General features: G+C 58.6%; 1 protein-coding gene across 4 annotated transcripts in view; it reads right to left on the bottom strand.

The window, feature by feature from the left end:
- Positions 1–3,927: 3,927 nt before the first annotated feature.
- Positions 3,928–15,907, bottom strand: part of Arhgap8 (Rho GTPase activating protein 8) — a 41,796-nt gene continuing 29,816 nt past the window's right edge. For all 4 annotated transcript variants that reach the window (XM_023702523.1, XM_004642454.2, XM_023702524.1 and 1 more), the window contains 7 exons: positions 14,861–14,959; positions 13,279–13,389; positions 8,471–8,544; positions 7,941–8,018; positions 7,324–7,452; positions 5,072–5,175; positions 3,928–4,359 (listed from right to left, as the gene is read on the bottom strand). In XM_023702523.1, coding sequence (XP_023558291.1) covers positions 4,060–4,359; positions 5,072–5,175; positions 7,324–7,452; positions 7,941–8,018; positions 8,471–8,544; positions 13,279–13,389; positions 14,861–14,959 — 895 coding nt within the window. In that variant the 3' untranslated portion in view covers positions 3,928–4,059. The remainder of the gene's footprint in view (positions 4,360–5,071; positions 5,176–7,323; positions 7,453–7,940; positions 8,019–8,470; positions 8,545–13,278; positions 13,390–14,860; positions 14,960–15,907) is intronic.

The following is a 15,907-nucleotide window of genomic DNA, read 5'->3' as shown; positions in this document are numbered from 1 at the left end:
GCGTGGCTCCCACGCCGGACAGGAGCTCACGCAGAGCCTCTGACCATGACCTCCCCGCGGGCTGAAGGACTTGTTGGTGAGGAGCACCTAGAACAGGTGCCCGGCTGTCTTCAGGGCCGCCCGCTGCCCACCTGCAAGGGACTCTTTCCGGTCTGGACAGGTCTCAGCAGCTCACTGTGGATGTCAGGTCCACGTTCTGGGCAGCCTGCCTGATCTCGAGAGTCGCTGAAAATCCGTCATGTCTGCACAAGTGCGCTTGGACCATTTATCCATGCGTCCTGTCAATGGCGACAGCCTGGAGTCCCCGTCGGGGTGTTGCGTTGCCTTGTCAAAAGCTGAATGCCTCAGTGTGCTTCCTACACACCACCGCCGGCCCCGCTTTCTCTCCACGTGGAAGTGACTGGGAAATTGTGCTTTGCTCTAGCCGGGGTGGCGAGGCTCTGCAGCACTGGGATTCCACGGGGATCGTGAAATTGTGCTTTGCTCTAGCCGGTGTGGCGAGGCTCTGCAGCACTGGGATTCCACGGGGATCGTGGGCAAAAGGGAAACTGTCATCCGAGAAGCCACGGGAGAGCATCTTGGGGCCACCGCTCAGAGTCGGAAAAATTGAAACATATATTTCACAGACGTGCATTTTGCTGTAGCCCTCTCTGCATAATGCATAAGATTTGATTTAATGTCACTTAATTCTGGTGCCCACAATGGTTCTCTCTTAAGGGAGCCGTCATTTTTATTTCTCTCCCCTTTTATTTTTTTTCCTTGCAGCAGAACTCTGGGGCCTATGGGGCTGATCTGAATTGTGAGGGCACAGCTGCCTTCCTGCAGCTGCCCGTGGCCGCTCTCCTGGAGGTGTGGCCAGGGACTCCGGTGGTGGTGGCTGGTGACTGGTGGCCTTGGGGCTCACCCTGGGCTGCTCCCTTGAGCCTGGCTGTTGAGGGCATGGTCAGAGGTACTGGGTGGGGTTAAAAAGTAAGGAAGAATGAAAGGAAGGGACAAAGAAAGAAGGAAACAAAGACAAAGTCTTTGTAGCAGAATAGAAAAGAAATGAATGGTCGGGTTTTAAGAAGTATAAGGGATCCGCTCTGGCCTGGGTGGGTGTAAGCCACAGAGCTAGAAAGGACAGAAAAGCCACAACGGAGTCTGTTAAAGGTGACAGGAGGGACCCATGGGTGAGGAGAGAAGCAGGGGGCAACAGTGACAAGACCCCAGGCTGGAAGGAGCAGCGAAGGGCCGGGGGAAGAGAAGGCTCAAAGCCACTGCTGAGGCCAGCTGGCTGGTGCACCTCCTACTGCCCAGGGCTCGAGGCTGGGTCCTCTGCAGCTGTCCCTGGAACCCTGGGACAGTGAGGCCACAGTCCAAGTGTCCAGCTGGTGAGCAGTGGCCAGAGCCTGTCAGAGAGTGCCCAGGGAGGCTGCAGCCCAGCTACCTCCACCTCCAGGGACATGTGCAGATGGCTGCCCTCCACCCTGCCCCTGCAGCCGCAGCAGAGGTTGCCCCAGAGGGCCTGATGGCTCTGAGAGTGAAGCCAGCCACTGGGGAGGCCTGAGATCTAGGTGGTTCTCAGACAGCCAGGAAAAGTCCCAAGATGCAGTTGGGCGGTGGATCGCCCTTCCCTGTCCACATGGGGGCACTGACTCCTCATCCTTGCCTGGAGATTGTGCATAAGGCGAACAATTCTGGCTTAGATATTGTGGTGGGTGGGCTGGGGAGATGGCTCAGTGGAATAAGCGCTTGCCGGGCAAGCGCAAGGGCCTGAGTTCAATCCCTGGGAAGGCTGAGGCTGGGCCTCCAAAGTAGCACAGCAAAAAATGGCACTGTTCAATCCTGGTACTGCCAGTCACCAGCCGTGTTACCCGTGGGGCCATGGAGTCCCCATGTGTGAGTTAGGAATAAGAGTCTGGAGTGGACAAAAACCTACTCTGTGTCCCTGCGGGAGGGGAGTTGGTCCTAGACTCCCACCCTCAGGGGCAGGAGGGGACATTCTAGGTGGCCTGTCTAGGGGAGGACACTGGTGCGGTCAGGTGAGCCCATCCTCAGGGCCAGGGCTGGTTACCGGGGTAACTAGGGCTGGTTACCGGGGTAACCAGTTGGCAGAGGCCTTCAGTCCCAGGGCACTGCTCACCACTGCCGGCAGGGAAGAGGGGTGCCACTTACTGGGGTCCTCAATAAAGAGAACCCCTTGCTGGGAAGCCGCGTGGCTCACAGGCTTGTGTGAAGGCCAGCTGCCCTCTAGGCCCACAGCTGGGCCCCTTGTGGCCATCTACTTGCCAGCTGTGGCGCTGTGTCACCTGAATCCCACGGGTGGGACCCAGCGAGCTGTCCTGTGTCCCTGGAGGAAGAACAGTTGAGTGAGCAGTCCAACGACGGGCCAGGCCAACGCTTCCAGCATCCGGAGCCCAGCCCCGTCTTTGCCAAGCTGTGGGATCCTGTCCTGAGCAGCCAAGCAGCTCGGCCTCAGCGCTCTGCGCCGTGCCTGGATCCAGGACAGCCCCTGTGCTGCAGAAGCTCCAGGTCACACCCTGGTCTGCGGATCAGGGCTGTCTTCATGTGCCAGGTGCTACCTGTGACGGGCGCTGGGAGCAGCCTGGGAGTCACCTGGTCCCTTCTGGAGGGGCAACACAGGCCGTATAGAAAATACGGCCCAGAAGTGGGGTGCGGGCGGGTTAGTGTGCAGCAAGCGCCTCCGTGTTCCAGACCAGAGCCCTGCACGTGACCCCAAGGCTGCGAGGGGCACAGGGGCCACTACACATCAGAAGCAGTGCCTCTGCAGTGGACATTATCCTTTTCTCTCAGCATCTGCTCCTCCCTGTGAAAGAGACAAATGGGGGGAGCGGTCTGGTGACAGTGAGCAAAGCAGGAACCTGTTCCCCCCTCACTGCATCTGGCCAGGGCTTCACCCCAGCCCCAGGCTGGCCATGGGACTCAGGCCTCACCCGTGAGAGTACTCCCTGGCCACAGGACAGGTCCAGGGTGGGCGGGTGACCTGGGTGGGCCCCATCAGGACACCACCAGGGACTTCCTGTTGGAACGTGGAACCCAGGCGTCACTTCGTTCTGTACCACATCTCAGGGGAACATGAAGAGCCCGTCTGTTGACCCTGTGGGGCACTCCGAGGTGGTGCAGCCCAGCATGTCCTGGGCCCTGTGTGGACCAGCTGCTTCATGCCCAGGGCCACACCCTCCCGGCGGGCTTTTGCGTTTTTTTTTGAGCCAGGACTCAGCCTGGGCCAGAGTGAGCTCCCCTTGGCTCTGGTGCATGTTCTTTTGCCTCTGCTAGGAGGACACACTGTGTGGCTGCCAGGTGCAGGTGACAGTGCAGGGGCTATGTCTCCCAGGCAGGCCCAGCCTGGACACACAGGCTAACCCTTAAAAGTCAACTGAGCCACAGCTGTGTTTGGTCTTTCATGTCCCCAAGACCCGTATGGTGAAGGCCTGGCCTCCACCTGCAGTAGTGACGGAACCTCAGGAGGTGAGGCCTCCGGGGAGGAAGGGGGCTACTGGGGCATGGCCTGACAGGGGCTGTCGGACATGCCCCCTTCTGAACCCTCCTGCTCCCTGGCCTCCAGGACAACCAGGTCCTGTTCCAAGCCTCGGCCTTGCTGTGTCCCCTTGGGCACCAAGGGGCCATGGACGAGCGAGAACAAAGCTCTCCTCCTTCAAGGTGGCTTGTCTTGGGCCTTGCACAGGGTCGAGAAGCTCACACAGGCACTGGGCTCCCGGAGCAGTCCCGGGGAGCGCCTGGGCCTGGGTGGCTCGTGACACGGCACCGTGGAGCAGCCCTGACCACGACACAACCTTCACCCACAAACTCCATCTTCAGTTAGGCCACACTGGGTGATAACACAAAGGAATCCTTTTACACATTCTTTTATTCTAGCCCCAGCGCAGGATCCACGGGAAGAGTCTAGAATCGGAAGCAGGACATGTCTGCCAGAGGGTCTGAGTTCATTTAATGCAGGTTACTTTCACAGAGCAAGTTTGCAAAAACCCACACTGAGGCACAGCGAGCTGCATAGACCTGGACAGAGTATGTGCAGCAAGAGAGGTGACTCAGCTGCCCTCAGGGGACGCGCAGGCTGGACAGGCCCGGTGAGGGCTGGGGCGGATCCGTGCCCCCACACCCTCTGATGTGGTGGCTGCCCTGTCCGCCGGCGTCCGCGGGGCCCAGGGCTCGCTCCCCGGGGCCCTCGTGGCCACTGAAGATGGTCTCGTAGTACTCGATCAGCAGCTCGGTGAACAGGTTCAGTGGCAGGAGGGCGCTCAGCGAGGATGTGCCCTGGGACGGCCAGATCAGGTTCAGCCCGAAGACGCAGGCCAAGTTGGAGCTGGTCATTTTGTTGAGAATGCTCTCCTGTGACACCTGCAAGGAACAGGGGGCGTGAACCCGAGACCCCAGAAAAGGATTTGGGCGGAGGAAGGAGCCCAGGAGCCACCAGCCAGCGCTGAGGCCCTGTGCAGCCACCTTTTCTCCAGGATTCTTTCCATACTATACTTGTAAAAGAAGGGCTAGGCCTCGATGATCTGGGAGACACCCTCCCTCACCCTCCAGCTCTGACCTATAATCTGCTTCCTGGGGTCTCCTTCACACCCTTCCCTCTCCCTTCTGCTTTCACTGGCTTAGGAGGCCCCACACACCAGCATAGTGGGTCTGGGCAGGATGACCTCTGACCCCCAGAATAGGGTTGGTACCCGAGGACTCCTGAGGCCAGCTAGCAGAGGTTCCTTGGGAGGGTGATAGGTAGGTGTGTGAAGTTCCCCACCCTCTTGAGGGGCTCCCCATCTGTTCCAGCTGCCTCAGTAACCTCAAGAGCCAGAATTCTTTACTCATGGGGAAACTGGGGCAGGGAATGCCCCAGGTATGTCCAGACAGTGCAGCCAGGCAAGGCAGGGCCCATCAGGAACCATCTGAAGACTATTTGTTCTCTCCTTGCTTTGATACAAAATCCAAGCTAGGAGCCTCAGGGGATCGGGACAGGAATGGGACAGAGGTGTCCCCACTGCCTCAGTCCTCTGCTGGTGTCGAGAGGGTGTGACCCCAGGCTGGCAGGCAGTGGGGGGCGGGAGCCACTCACCGCGTGCAGGAAGGCCACGAGGTAGCGAAGGACAGCGTAGTTGTGTTCAGGGAGGCTCCGCAGGATCTGGCGGCAGTGGGTGACACGCAGGCTGCTCTCCACATCTGCAAGGCAAGGCTCCCCTGAGCTGGCGCAGAGGGGCCGGGCACATGGCGCCCTGGGCCAGCATGGGCTCAGGGGCGCAGCGCTGTGGGCGAGCAGCCGGCCAAACTGAGGCCTTCTGTTTTCTCCTTTGGAGAACAGTGGCTTTTCCAAGCTTCCTCAGGCCTCAGACATAAACCCCCACCCCCACCCAGGCCAGCGGAGAGAATACCCAAGTGCTGGCCTGAGGTCCAGGGAAGGCAGGAGGAGGCTCCTGTCTGGGAGGTGTGGGGCAGGCCTGGACACGCCCAATGACAAGGACCCTGATAGCTGTACACAGGGAGAAGGGCAGTGGAGGCCCTTGGGGTCCTTGGGGCCAGCTCTGAATAAAGTCCTTTTTCTTTTCCCCCATGGTGAGCAGCCTCCCTTGACCCGGCAGCAGCCAAGGGCAGCACAGGACAGCCCAGCCCTGCTCCTGGTGGCTCCCAGCTGGCTGCTTCCTTCCTCACCCCTGCGGTGGCAGGGTAACTGCTGCCTCGGGGGAGGGAGGCCGAGCACTTTCTAAACAGGAAGGTCTGGACCTGGGGTCAGAAAGCTGCATCCACGCCCACACCTGCCCGGCACCTGCTTTTGTCTGTGGAGTTTTACTGGGACACAGATGTAGCCACTCCCTGACGCTGTGTCTCTGAGACACTTCTGGGCCGTTCCAGGAACAGCTTGCTGGGCCTGCTCTGGACTGACTTTTCCTGTAACGGTTCTTAGCCCAGGATCCTCCGTGTCATGCTGCTCTTGGGGAAGGCAGTGACCTGTCCTGGGGCCTCCATGTAACTGCCCCACTGAGGTACTAGCGGTCAACTTTGCTGGTGGCGCTGAGCTTCCCAGGCCGAACTCCAGGGCCTATGGAGGTGGAAACTTCTCTCTAGGACGGAGGCCAGCGTGCCCGGATGACAGCGTGGCTGCCCACCCTGCCTGCCCACGTCAGATCCACCTCCACGAGGCCAACCGGCTCCACTCTGCCCAGCATCCGGGCCCCGCCCACACCGAGGTGGCCCCCTCATCCGTGCAGTGTGGGACAGTCCCCTTCTGACCAAGGGCTGGTGCTTGTGGAATGTAGGCCCTGACCTGAGTCACCCTAACCTCGTTTAGAGCACCATAACCTTCCCTATCTATTGTAGTTTGCTATCTGGATGTTGCCCCAAAGCCTCACGCACTCCTAGGTGGGACTTCAGGGAGCAGATGGAATCATGCAGGTGTCATACGCATCACTGGAAGAGTCCACTGATAAACAGTTCAGACCAAAATGTGAGGTTGGGAGGTGGAGCCTGGTGAGGAGGCAGGTTCCGGGGGCGTGGCCAGGAAGTAGGGGGCTGCTCCCTCCTTGATCCCCCTCTGCTTCCTGCCTGCCTGCCTGCCATGAGCTGTTTCTCTTAGGATGCCACCCTGCCTTGGAGCCAGGGAGTTGTGCACTAAAACCTCTATAAACCATGAGCCAACATAAACCTCTCGTTAGTGTTGTGGATGCTGGCTATGGGTCTCAGAGGAATTAAAACACCACCCCTGAGGAAACTGAAGTTTACAGGCAAGAGGCCCAGGCCCCTTCCCTGGGGCAGGATGTGGGCCACATGCCCGTTGGAAGCCTTCATCCTGACGGCTCAGCAGGGGAAAAGCCTGGTGAGTAAAGTGTGGCTCCGTGGTGCATGCTTGCCTAGCAAGGATGAGGCCAGTGTTCCACTCCAGGCTCCAAACAATGTGACAAACAAGCAACACAGAAAATTCTGGTGCTCCAAGAGCAGCCGGCTGGAGCTGCCCATCAGATATGACCATGTACAGGGACCGAGAGGCCCCCACAGAGCCACCAGACTGAGCCATGGTCACGTGAGCCCACGCTCCACCACCAGGCTGCACCTTCAAGCCCCACGCAGTCCACTCATGTGTAAGTAGGGAGACTGCGGGGGTGGCGACTCCTGTGGCCCCCAGGGGCAGGCAGAGGCTCTCTGACCTGATGAGGAGCCCCCACTCTGCAGACGCCCTCCTTCCACCTGCTGTGTAGTGGCGACAGCCCCGAAGCCCCCTCCCCCATCCCGCCTACAGGTGCCATCTTGGCCACACTAGATCCTGATGCAGCCAGTGCCAGGGGCCAGCCCTCGACACCACCCCCTCCAGGCACCCACTGGTGATGCCCATGACCCGCTCGTAGGCCTCGAAGGTAAGCAGTGGCTGGGGCAGCTCCCGCAGGAAGGTCTTCAGGATCACAGCCGGGACGTGGATATCCCCGTAGTCGTCGAAGTTCACAGGCTTCCCTGCATGCAGACGGGATACAGCTGAGGGCCGGGCAGACCTGGGCACCCTGGGGCTGCCCTGGGGAAGCCCAGGGTCTGGGGACAATCCTTCCGCACTGGAGACAGGGTGCTCCTTCCTGCCAGCCAAGCCTCTTTGCCCCTTCCCAAGTGCCTCAGACTGTACAGGTGTGGGGGAGTGGTGGTGGGGGTGGGGGAGATGGGTACTGATCCCCTTGCAGGTGGCCCTGCCCCTGACCCGGGTGTGAGCTCACTGAGGCCAGAGACCTGGCTCTTGGAGTCCCTCAGTACAGGCCCGGAACACAATCGTCCTGTGGCCCTTGCATTTGATGAGTGACACTGAGTGACAGCACCATAGGTTGGGGGCGCCTCTCCCGGCTACAAGGGGTGGGGGCTGCCTATGAAGGCCCATGCAGCGAATTCCCCTCTACCAGTGTCATGTGTCCCTTGTCCACTGGGGTGAAGCGAGGAAGCGGGCCGGGCAGACTGACCTTGGTCCAGGAGTCGCTGCACCAGGCGAACGGTCTGAGCACTGGCCGACCTCCGGAACAGGCCCTCGGTGTGCAGCCCTGCGGGGAGGGAGCCCGCGGCTCGGTGCCAGCACCCAGGGCTGCAGGAAGCTCTGTGCCCCAGGGACTGGCAGCGCACGACCGACCGTCAGCTCCCATCTCTCCTCATCCCCGCCTTCTCCCAGGCCTCTTAAATCCCTCTCAGCCTCCTCCATCTCCTTCTTCCCCAGAGCACAGAGAGGCACTGAAACCAGGCCAGCTGGTGACGCTCCTGCCTCAGCCTCTCAGGGCGCTGGGATGGCTGCATCCTGCTCATAGCATGCTTTACGATCACAGCAACCGTGGCCCGCAGCGGAGCGCCAGCGCCCACAGCTATCGGCGCACTGTGGCCCGGGACCTGCAGAGCCCTGCGTCTCGGCCTTGGCGGCGGCCGCTGGCTCCTCCTGCCCGCCTCTGAACCATTCCCAAGGCCTGAGCATGGACCTCCCTGGATGGGCACCCCCAGCCCTCACCTTTCTCTCGAAGGTACGTCACGGTGAGCCTCAGCACCGGGGGGATGAGCTCACCTTGATTTTTGTCTTTGAGGCTGGAGGGGAGAGAGAAGAAAATGGCAGCTTATTCCAGGCTTGAAGAGCATAAGGAGCTGTCCAAGGGAAAGAAGAGCCTCCGTCCCCAAGCAGTGGCCAAAAGAGAGACTGAAACAATGACAGTGACACCCCAGCATCAGGACGCCATCCCTGAATATGGGACAAGGATAAGAGGAGTGGAAGGCTTCCCTAGAGGGTGACTTTGGAGTGGAGTTTTGAGCGGTAAGCAGGAGCCTGCCAGAAGACAAGAGGGAAGGAAGGTCCCCACAGGGAAATGCTCCGGGGAGGGCCGGGAGCAAGATGTGACCTCACAGGAGAACCCCGGAGACCTCAGCTAAACGCATACTTGACAGAGGCCCAGCCAAGATCCAGGAAGCAGGGGCAACGAAAGGCAGATGTGAGGGCAGGACGCCGGAGGGGCTGCTGACGGGTGAACGTGTCCCCGCCTCGTGTCACCTCCTGCATGCTGACCCTGGGCAGGACATGAGCAGACAGGACTCTCACCCTGTCTGGGGTGGCCGAGCAGCATGGCCGAGCCACCTCCCCCATGTGTGTCGGGTGTCGAGACACGGGTGGGCTGAGCCCTGGCTGGCCCGGGCGCACCACGGAGCCCACATGGGAAAGGGGATCCTAGTTCCGGCACAGCGGTCACGCCTGTGATCCTAGCCCTCAGGAGACTGAGGCAGGAGGATCACTGTGAGTTAAAGCCCAGGCAGGGCTCCATAGTGAGATTCCGTCACACAAAAATAAAATAAGAATAAAAGCCGACGCAGGACCACCTGGTGTCCTCCTCAGGCTGATCACAAAACCAAGGTCCTCGCCCTTGGGGGACAGTGTCCCAAGAGTGTACCTCCAACTGCTGGCCACAGCTGGGGCGCACAGTGTGACGGCATCCACAGAGCAGAGCCCAGCTTGGCAAGCTGAGGTCTTACTGTGTGCAAGCAAGCTAAGGACCAACCACTCACGGCACGATCGCGCCCCAGTCCACAGATGTCAGCTCAGAGAGGCAGTGTGGGACCTGCAGTCACATAGCTTAGAGGAATGCATGCCACAGTGGGACCTCTGTATAACTGAGCGCTCCGAAAGGCTCCCACTGCTGCCCTCGGGGCAGGCCTGCTCGGCAGCCGCCTGTTCTGGGGGCCAGGATCCCGCTCCGAGGGGCACAGCATTAACCCAAGGTGAGAATGGCACCTGGTGACCCGCAGGCCTCCCAGTGCAGCCACACGGGAACCCGAGTCCCCACACATGGGCCCAGGGACACTGGAGCCACAGTACGGCACACGGTCCTGGCACATCAGGGGCCATCCAGCGGTGGTTCCAGGGGAGGGGACCCAGGACTGCTCGCTGGTAGCCGGCATCTTGGTTCGCACTTTCTCACAGAGAGAAACAGGGAGCACAGCACCCCAGGCGGACTCTCCCTGGAGTGGACAACCTGAGCAGCCCCCTTCTCCCTTCCTCACCTCGCCAGCCCTTCACCTCCTAAAGAGCACGCAAACCCAGGAGCACCCTTGCAATTCTCCTTTCCCTCCGCTGCGTGACTTAAAAGCCCACTGCTCAGAGCAGGAGTTGCATGACTGGGCGCTGGGCACGCAATGCAGGTGAAATCTGTGTACCAGGAACAGCACGGGGCGGGGGGAGGTTCTTGCATCCTTCTGAAGCGGGGTCCGGGCTGCAACCCCAGCACTTGGAGGCTGAGGCTGGAGGACTGCCAGGAGTCGGGGGCCAGCTTAGGCTGCACAGTAAGACCCAAAACAAAGAGGCAAAAGAAAGTAATATCACAAATGAAAGAGGAGGTACTGCTAGTTACATTACAGAAGGAATAAGATGAATAACTGTGGGCCAGCCGTTAGAAAACCTAGAGCGCATGGCTAGATTCCTGGAAGATGCAAACTTAAAAGCCACTGGAACTCACTTAGGAGAAGTAAAATCTGAATAGATAAAGCAAATAAAGAAAGAACTATCTGCAAAGGAAAGCCCGAGGACTGAATGGTTTCACTGGTGTATGCTAACGTTTAAAGAGACAAACTCTTCCAAAAACTAGGAGAGGAAGGAGACCTTCCAGCCCTTTCCACGAGGGGCTGATTGTCTAAGCTAGACAAAAGTCACAGGACAAGACGAGAGGTGAGTATCTCCGGTGACTCAGAATACTAGCAAGCAAATCCAGCACTATGTTGAAAGGGGGGAGGGCCGGGGAGATGGCTCGTAGAATAAGCGCTTGCCTGGCAAGCGCAAGGGCCTGAGTTCAATCCCTGGTTCCGCCAAAAATAAAAATAAAATAAAATAAATAAAAATAAAATCTTGAAAGAAGAAAGAAAAAAAAAAAAAGGAAAGGACTTCGCCTGAGTGACCCTAGGAACTCTGCCCAGCACAAACAACACAAGCAGTGGATAAAGAAGCTAGACACAAGCTGGGTGCATGTCTGTAATCCCAGCACTTGGGAGGCTGAGGCAGGAGGATCGCTGTGAGTTCCGGACCAGCCTGGACTACAAAGTGAGCTCAAGGCCACCCTGAGTGGCAGAGTGAGACCCTGTCTCAAAAAAAAAAAAAAAAAAAAAAAAAAAAGATCTAGATACACAAATAGCCACAAGCACGTGAGGGATACACAAATCAAAACACCCATAAACCACTGTCACCCCCACGCCCAGACCCGGAATAAAAAAGGGAAATCATAACAAGTGCTGGTGACAACGTGGGGAAATGAGCTCACTCATTTCTCACCAGTGGGAACGGGAAACAGAACGCAACTTGGAGATCCCCAAGGGTCACACAGAGTGAGTAGCCCCGGGGCAGAGGAAAGAAGTCTTGTACGTGGGTGTTCATAGTGGTGCTGCCCATAATCACCAGCCGCCGTGCATTTATCAACTGATGTACAAATGGAACCCTGTCTGTCTACACAGCAGGGAGCTGTCAGTCATGCCATGGGCATGCCTTGAAAATACGATGCTAGACAAGAGAGTAAGGCTCAGCATGGTCAGTGGTGTGAGAGTCCCCAAGGCCTGGAACAGGCAGAGCTGGGGGCATAGGGGAGACTGGGGCTCGGCAGGGGCTGTTAGTAGGTTTGGTTTCTTGGAGGGGGTGATGGCAGTGACCTCCCTCTTAGCCTGCAAAAGAGGGAAGGTAATCCCGGGGCAGGACAGGGCTGGCCCTATTTGTAGGACAGTCCCCATGCAGTCACTGAGTGGTGCCTGAACTTCTTGGTCGTGGGGATGCCCGGCTGTGTGCAGCCAGTGCGGAAGGCTTCCAGGAAGAGGCGTGCAGAAGCAGGTGGAGAGGCCGGGTGCAGGACTGCGCAGGCTCTCCTCATGTGCCACGGTTGGTCCCAGGACCCCAAAGGGGAGGAGGATGGGATTTGGCCTCCCGTTACAGCGAAAAGAACAGGGACAAGAAGCAAGGGACCAGTGGGGCTTCCTGAAGCTGCAGAGTACCAGAGCTGGGACGTCACCCCCACACATGTAAGGAGGTCTGTCTACTTCTTGGGGCCCCACAGCTGCCCCGAGGGGACAAGGCTGCCCCTGGGGACAGGCGGCAGGCGAGACCCCTCGGGCCTCTGTCCTGCACGGAGGCCGTTCTCTTGCTCCAAGGCAGCGGCATTCTGTTGGACGCTTTTGAACTTCGCCCAGCAAATTAACATTGTGAATAGGGCTCGGTTATGAATTTCAATGACTTTCATTCATTCACAGTCCAAACAAATTACATCTCGGGTGCTTTATTTAATATGCTTATTGCCATTTTATTATAGTCATTGGCAGTGAAACGGCATAAAATATTAATTTAAAGGGGCGATCGCACAGATTCTGTCTGAGTGGTGCGCGCAGGGTGCACTTCCACTGCTACCCGACGCTTCCCACAGTTCCCTAAAGACATAATGAACTAGTTTGATTTTGGTTTCCTTTCCGTTCTGGGCATGGAACCCTGGAGCTGATGCACACGAAGCAGCGTCTCCAGCAAGCTTCGGCAAACCCCAGCTAGGTTTTATTTTATTTTATTTTTGGCGGTGCTAGGGATCAAGCCCAGGGCCTTCCTACCAAGCTATATCCCTGGCCATCTTTATTTTAAATGTTTTTTAAGTCTTTCAGCAGGGCCTCACTATGCAGCTCAGATTCATACTGATGCTCCTGTCTCAGCCTCCCAGTGCTGGGATGACAGGTATGTGCCACCATGCCTGGTTTCAGTGGCTGGGACTGGCACGGCATGCGGTACCAGGGATCAACCCCGGCCCTTGCACTTCCCAGGCAGGTGCTTAGACCAGAGAGCTATCTCCCCAGCTCATCTTTACTTTTTAATTTTGATGCAGGGTCTCACTAAGTCCCTGGGTAGCTCAGACTGGGCTGGAATTTGTGATCCTCCTGCCTCAGCCTCCCCAAGTGATGGGATTACCATCACCTCTGGCTCCAGCTCTATCTGTTTAGTGAACTGGATTTGAAGAGCAGCAAGCAGCCCTAGAAGAGGCATGGGCTTCGGCACGGTGACAGTGACAACAGAGGCCTTGTGTCTCCTGACAACTCAGGGCCAGCAAGCTCTGATGGTGCACACAGCTTGAGACAGAGGGGGTCCCATGTCCCTGACACTGGGAGGACGACACAGTGACTGACCGACCAGCCTGGAGGGCAGAGACCCAACCTCCGCCTACAGCTGCTGGGTCCAAGCGTTTGGCCCCAGTGGGTTCGGGTTGGGGTGAGGTTTTCTCATGCGTTAAGCCGGGCTGCTGGGGCCCATGGCCCAGGCTCACTTACTATTGCAGGCTGACACCGAACTGCTGTGTGGGCAGGGGTGGCCGTGGCGGAGGTGTCTTGGTAGAGGGGGGCGGCCCGCCCTCGTGCAGGCTGCGGAGCTTCTCGTCGTACCTGCGATGTGACAAAGACAGGGTCACAGCTCGTGCAGGCATGTGGCCACTCCAGGTGGCATGTGGGAAGGGGCTGCTTCTGGATAGCGGCGATACCTGTGTGTCTCATCCTGGGGAGAGGGCAATCTCTCTCATGTACACACACACACACACACACACACACACACACACACACACACCCCACCCTCGAAATGCCCCACTGCCCGGGAGCCATGTAGAAGCCAACAACTGTGACCCATCACAGCAAATAGGGCAGATAGGGAAACAGAGGCTAGGCTGGGTCCGGGCCCCCACCCCTTCGTAGGAGCTGGGTCACAGCGCTGACTCCAACAGTGACCTCTGTCCTCCCCTTGTCCGGGTCTCCTGCACTACTGGGGTGTGGATGAGGTGCTGCCTCTGAGCCCCTACCACAGGTCGGGTTTGCGGCCTGATACATGAGCCCAGCCCCTCCTGACCTCATCCCTGCTGGCCTACAGGACCTGTGATCTCAATGTCACCACTGGCACCCTCACCGGATTGGCCTTGGTCACCACATCTGATCGTTCTCCCCAAAAAGTTCCCCAAACGCTCATCCCATGTTACTGTAGTGCATCCTGGGCGGGTTTCATCAAGACCCCAGGGGTCCATGGGTCCCCTCAGTACCACCAGAGGCCTGTTCCCACTCAAGGACCCCTTCCTAGGAGCGAGATGCTCTGCTTGATCCCACGCTTTCCCACTTCCGTGGAAATCTCCCTCTCACCTCTCAGCCTGGCCTGCTGTCCCTCTGAAATGTGCTGTGAGACTCTGCGCTTCCTGGAAGCCTTCCAGGATTTCCTCTATGACCCTGCTGTACTCAAAGCCTCCTGCTGCTCCACTGTTACTGACTTGCGGCCCCTACTAGCCTGGGAGTATGCTGAGGGTGGGGACCACGCAGCCCACACTTCCATGTGCTTATCGTGTCTGTTGGTGTCCAGAGGGGACGCCACTCCCTTCAAACATCCTTCGAGAGCCCTGCTGGCTCCCAGCAGGGAAGTGGGTGCAGAGGGGGCCCAGGAGACCTGCAGAACTTGGCCCACCCAGCCCAGGCTGTGTGGCCAGGGCCATGACCTGCTCAGCTGCCGCCCCCCCCCCCCATCCTGAATAAAGCTTCCAGCAAAGAGCTTGAGACTCAGGAAGGGTTGTTTTCGGGGAGAGCCACAATAGTAGCGCCTGGAAGACCTCACTGCACACAGGGCGGGAGCCACAGGCCCGAGAAACTTCCCCGATTCCTTGCTCAGAAGCAGAAAACAGCAAACAGAGCTGGTGAGCAGCAGCTGCCAGCTCCGCCTGGAGTTTTCAATCATTTCTGCCACGAGGAAAATACAGCCTCGAGGTCCCTGTGCCTGCATCAGCACTTTGCTGGGCGGAAACCACGGACTGCTGAGCTGCAAGCAGCCCAGTGCAGGGTCAGAGGCGAAGCCTTGGCCCGAGGGGCGGGCCGGCGGGCCACTCACCGCAGCACCTCCAGGGGGACGGGCAGCTGGTCGCACTGCAGGTGCTCGCGGAGCTCTCTCAGCGAGCTGAAGTAGGTGACCTTCTTCCCGAACTTATGGCTGAGAAAGCAGAAGCCGGAGGATTAGGGCGCAGCAGAGGGGCGGGGCTGGGGGCGTTCACGGAGGAGGCGGCGTTCTCCACGGTAAGAAGAACGAGCTCACGACCTTAAATGCAGAGCGTGAGGAAGCAGCGCACGTTGTCCGATGCCGAGGCTGGGCCGCCGCCCCGCCCCGCGCACTCCTCCGAGCGGCCTCAGGCCCCAGGGCGGGAGAATTTGCATAGACACGGAGGTGGTGCCGGGGACCGGAAGCGGCTGGAGAAGGACAAGGCAGACCCCGTGGGGGTGAACTGCAGCGGCAGCGGCAGTGTGGGGCGGCTCGCTGCTTGACTGTCCTCCCTCGACATCGCCGACAGCGTCTGCTCCTAGGGACCCCAGGGAGCCAGAAGGGCAGCCACGCCCTGGCCACGCAGGCGACTCCAGCCTCGGCCTGGGACACCCAGTGATTACCGCTCACCCCACCTCCAGAGCTCAGGGTCCCCTCCAGTGGGGGGCAGAGAGACCAAGCGAGAGCATTTTCCCCAGAGTCATGCCCTCCGGGGACAATTACCGCGACCAACGTGGTTCGGTTTCCTCCGCTGCAAAACTTAACTCTCATTTTATTGTATTAATATTTCTTAACGGTGCGGTTTCCTGACTGCATACATTTAAATCGTGCAACTAGAAAAGTGGGGAAGAACAGCGGAGCTGCCAGAAAAGGGCAGTTACGTACTCAGCAAAACTCACGCACTGTCACTGTTAAAGATAATGTGCGGGTGTTGCAGTACGCATTCCCGTGTTTTAAATGTTGTATATGCTGTGAAATTTAAACAACCCGATTTACCATCGCGAAAAGCAAGCCCCGAAATGGAGATCGAGAGTCAGGATACGTGGGTAAGAAAAATTCAAATGCTCAGCCCAGCGCGGGCCTCCCCTAGCGATGGGTCACAACCTGAGCAGGTTTCCTGGG

The sequence above is a fragment of the Octodon degus genome, unplaced genomic scaffold (assembly GCF_000260255.1).
Source record: "Octodon degus isolate 3935 unplaced genomic scaffold, OctDeg1.0 scaffold00153, whole genome shotgun sequence".
NCBI classification, from domain to species: Eukaryota; Metazoa; Chordata; class Mammalia; order Rodentia; family Octodontidae; genus Octodon; species Octodon degus.
Note: the sequence above shows the minus strand (reverse complement) of the source record. Positions and strands in the feature narration are given on the sequence as shown.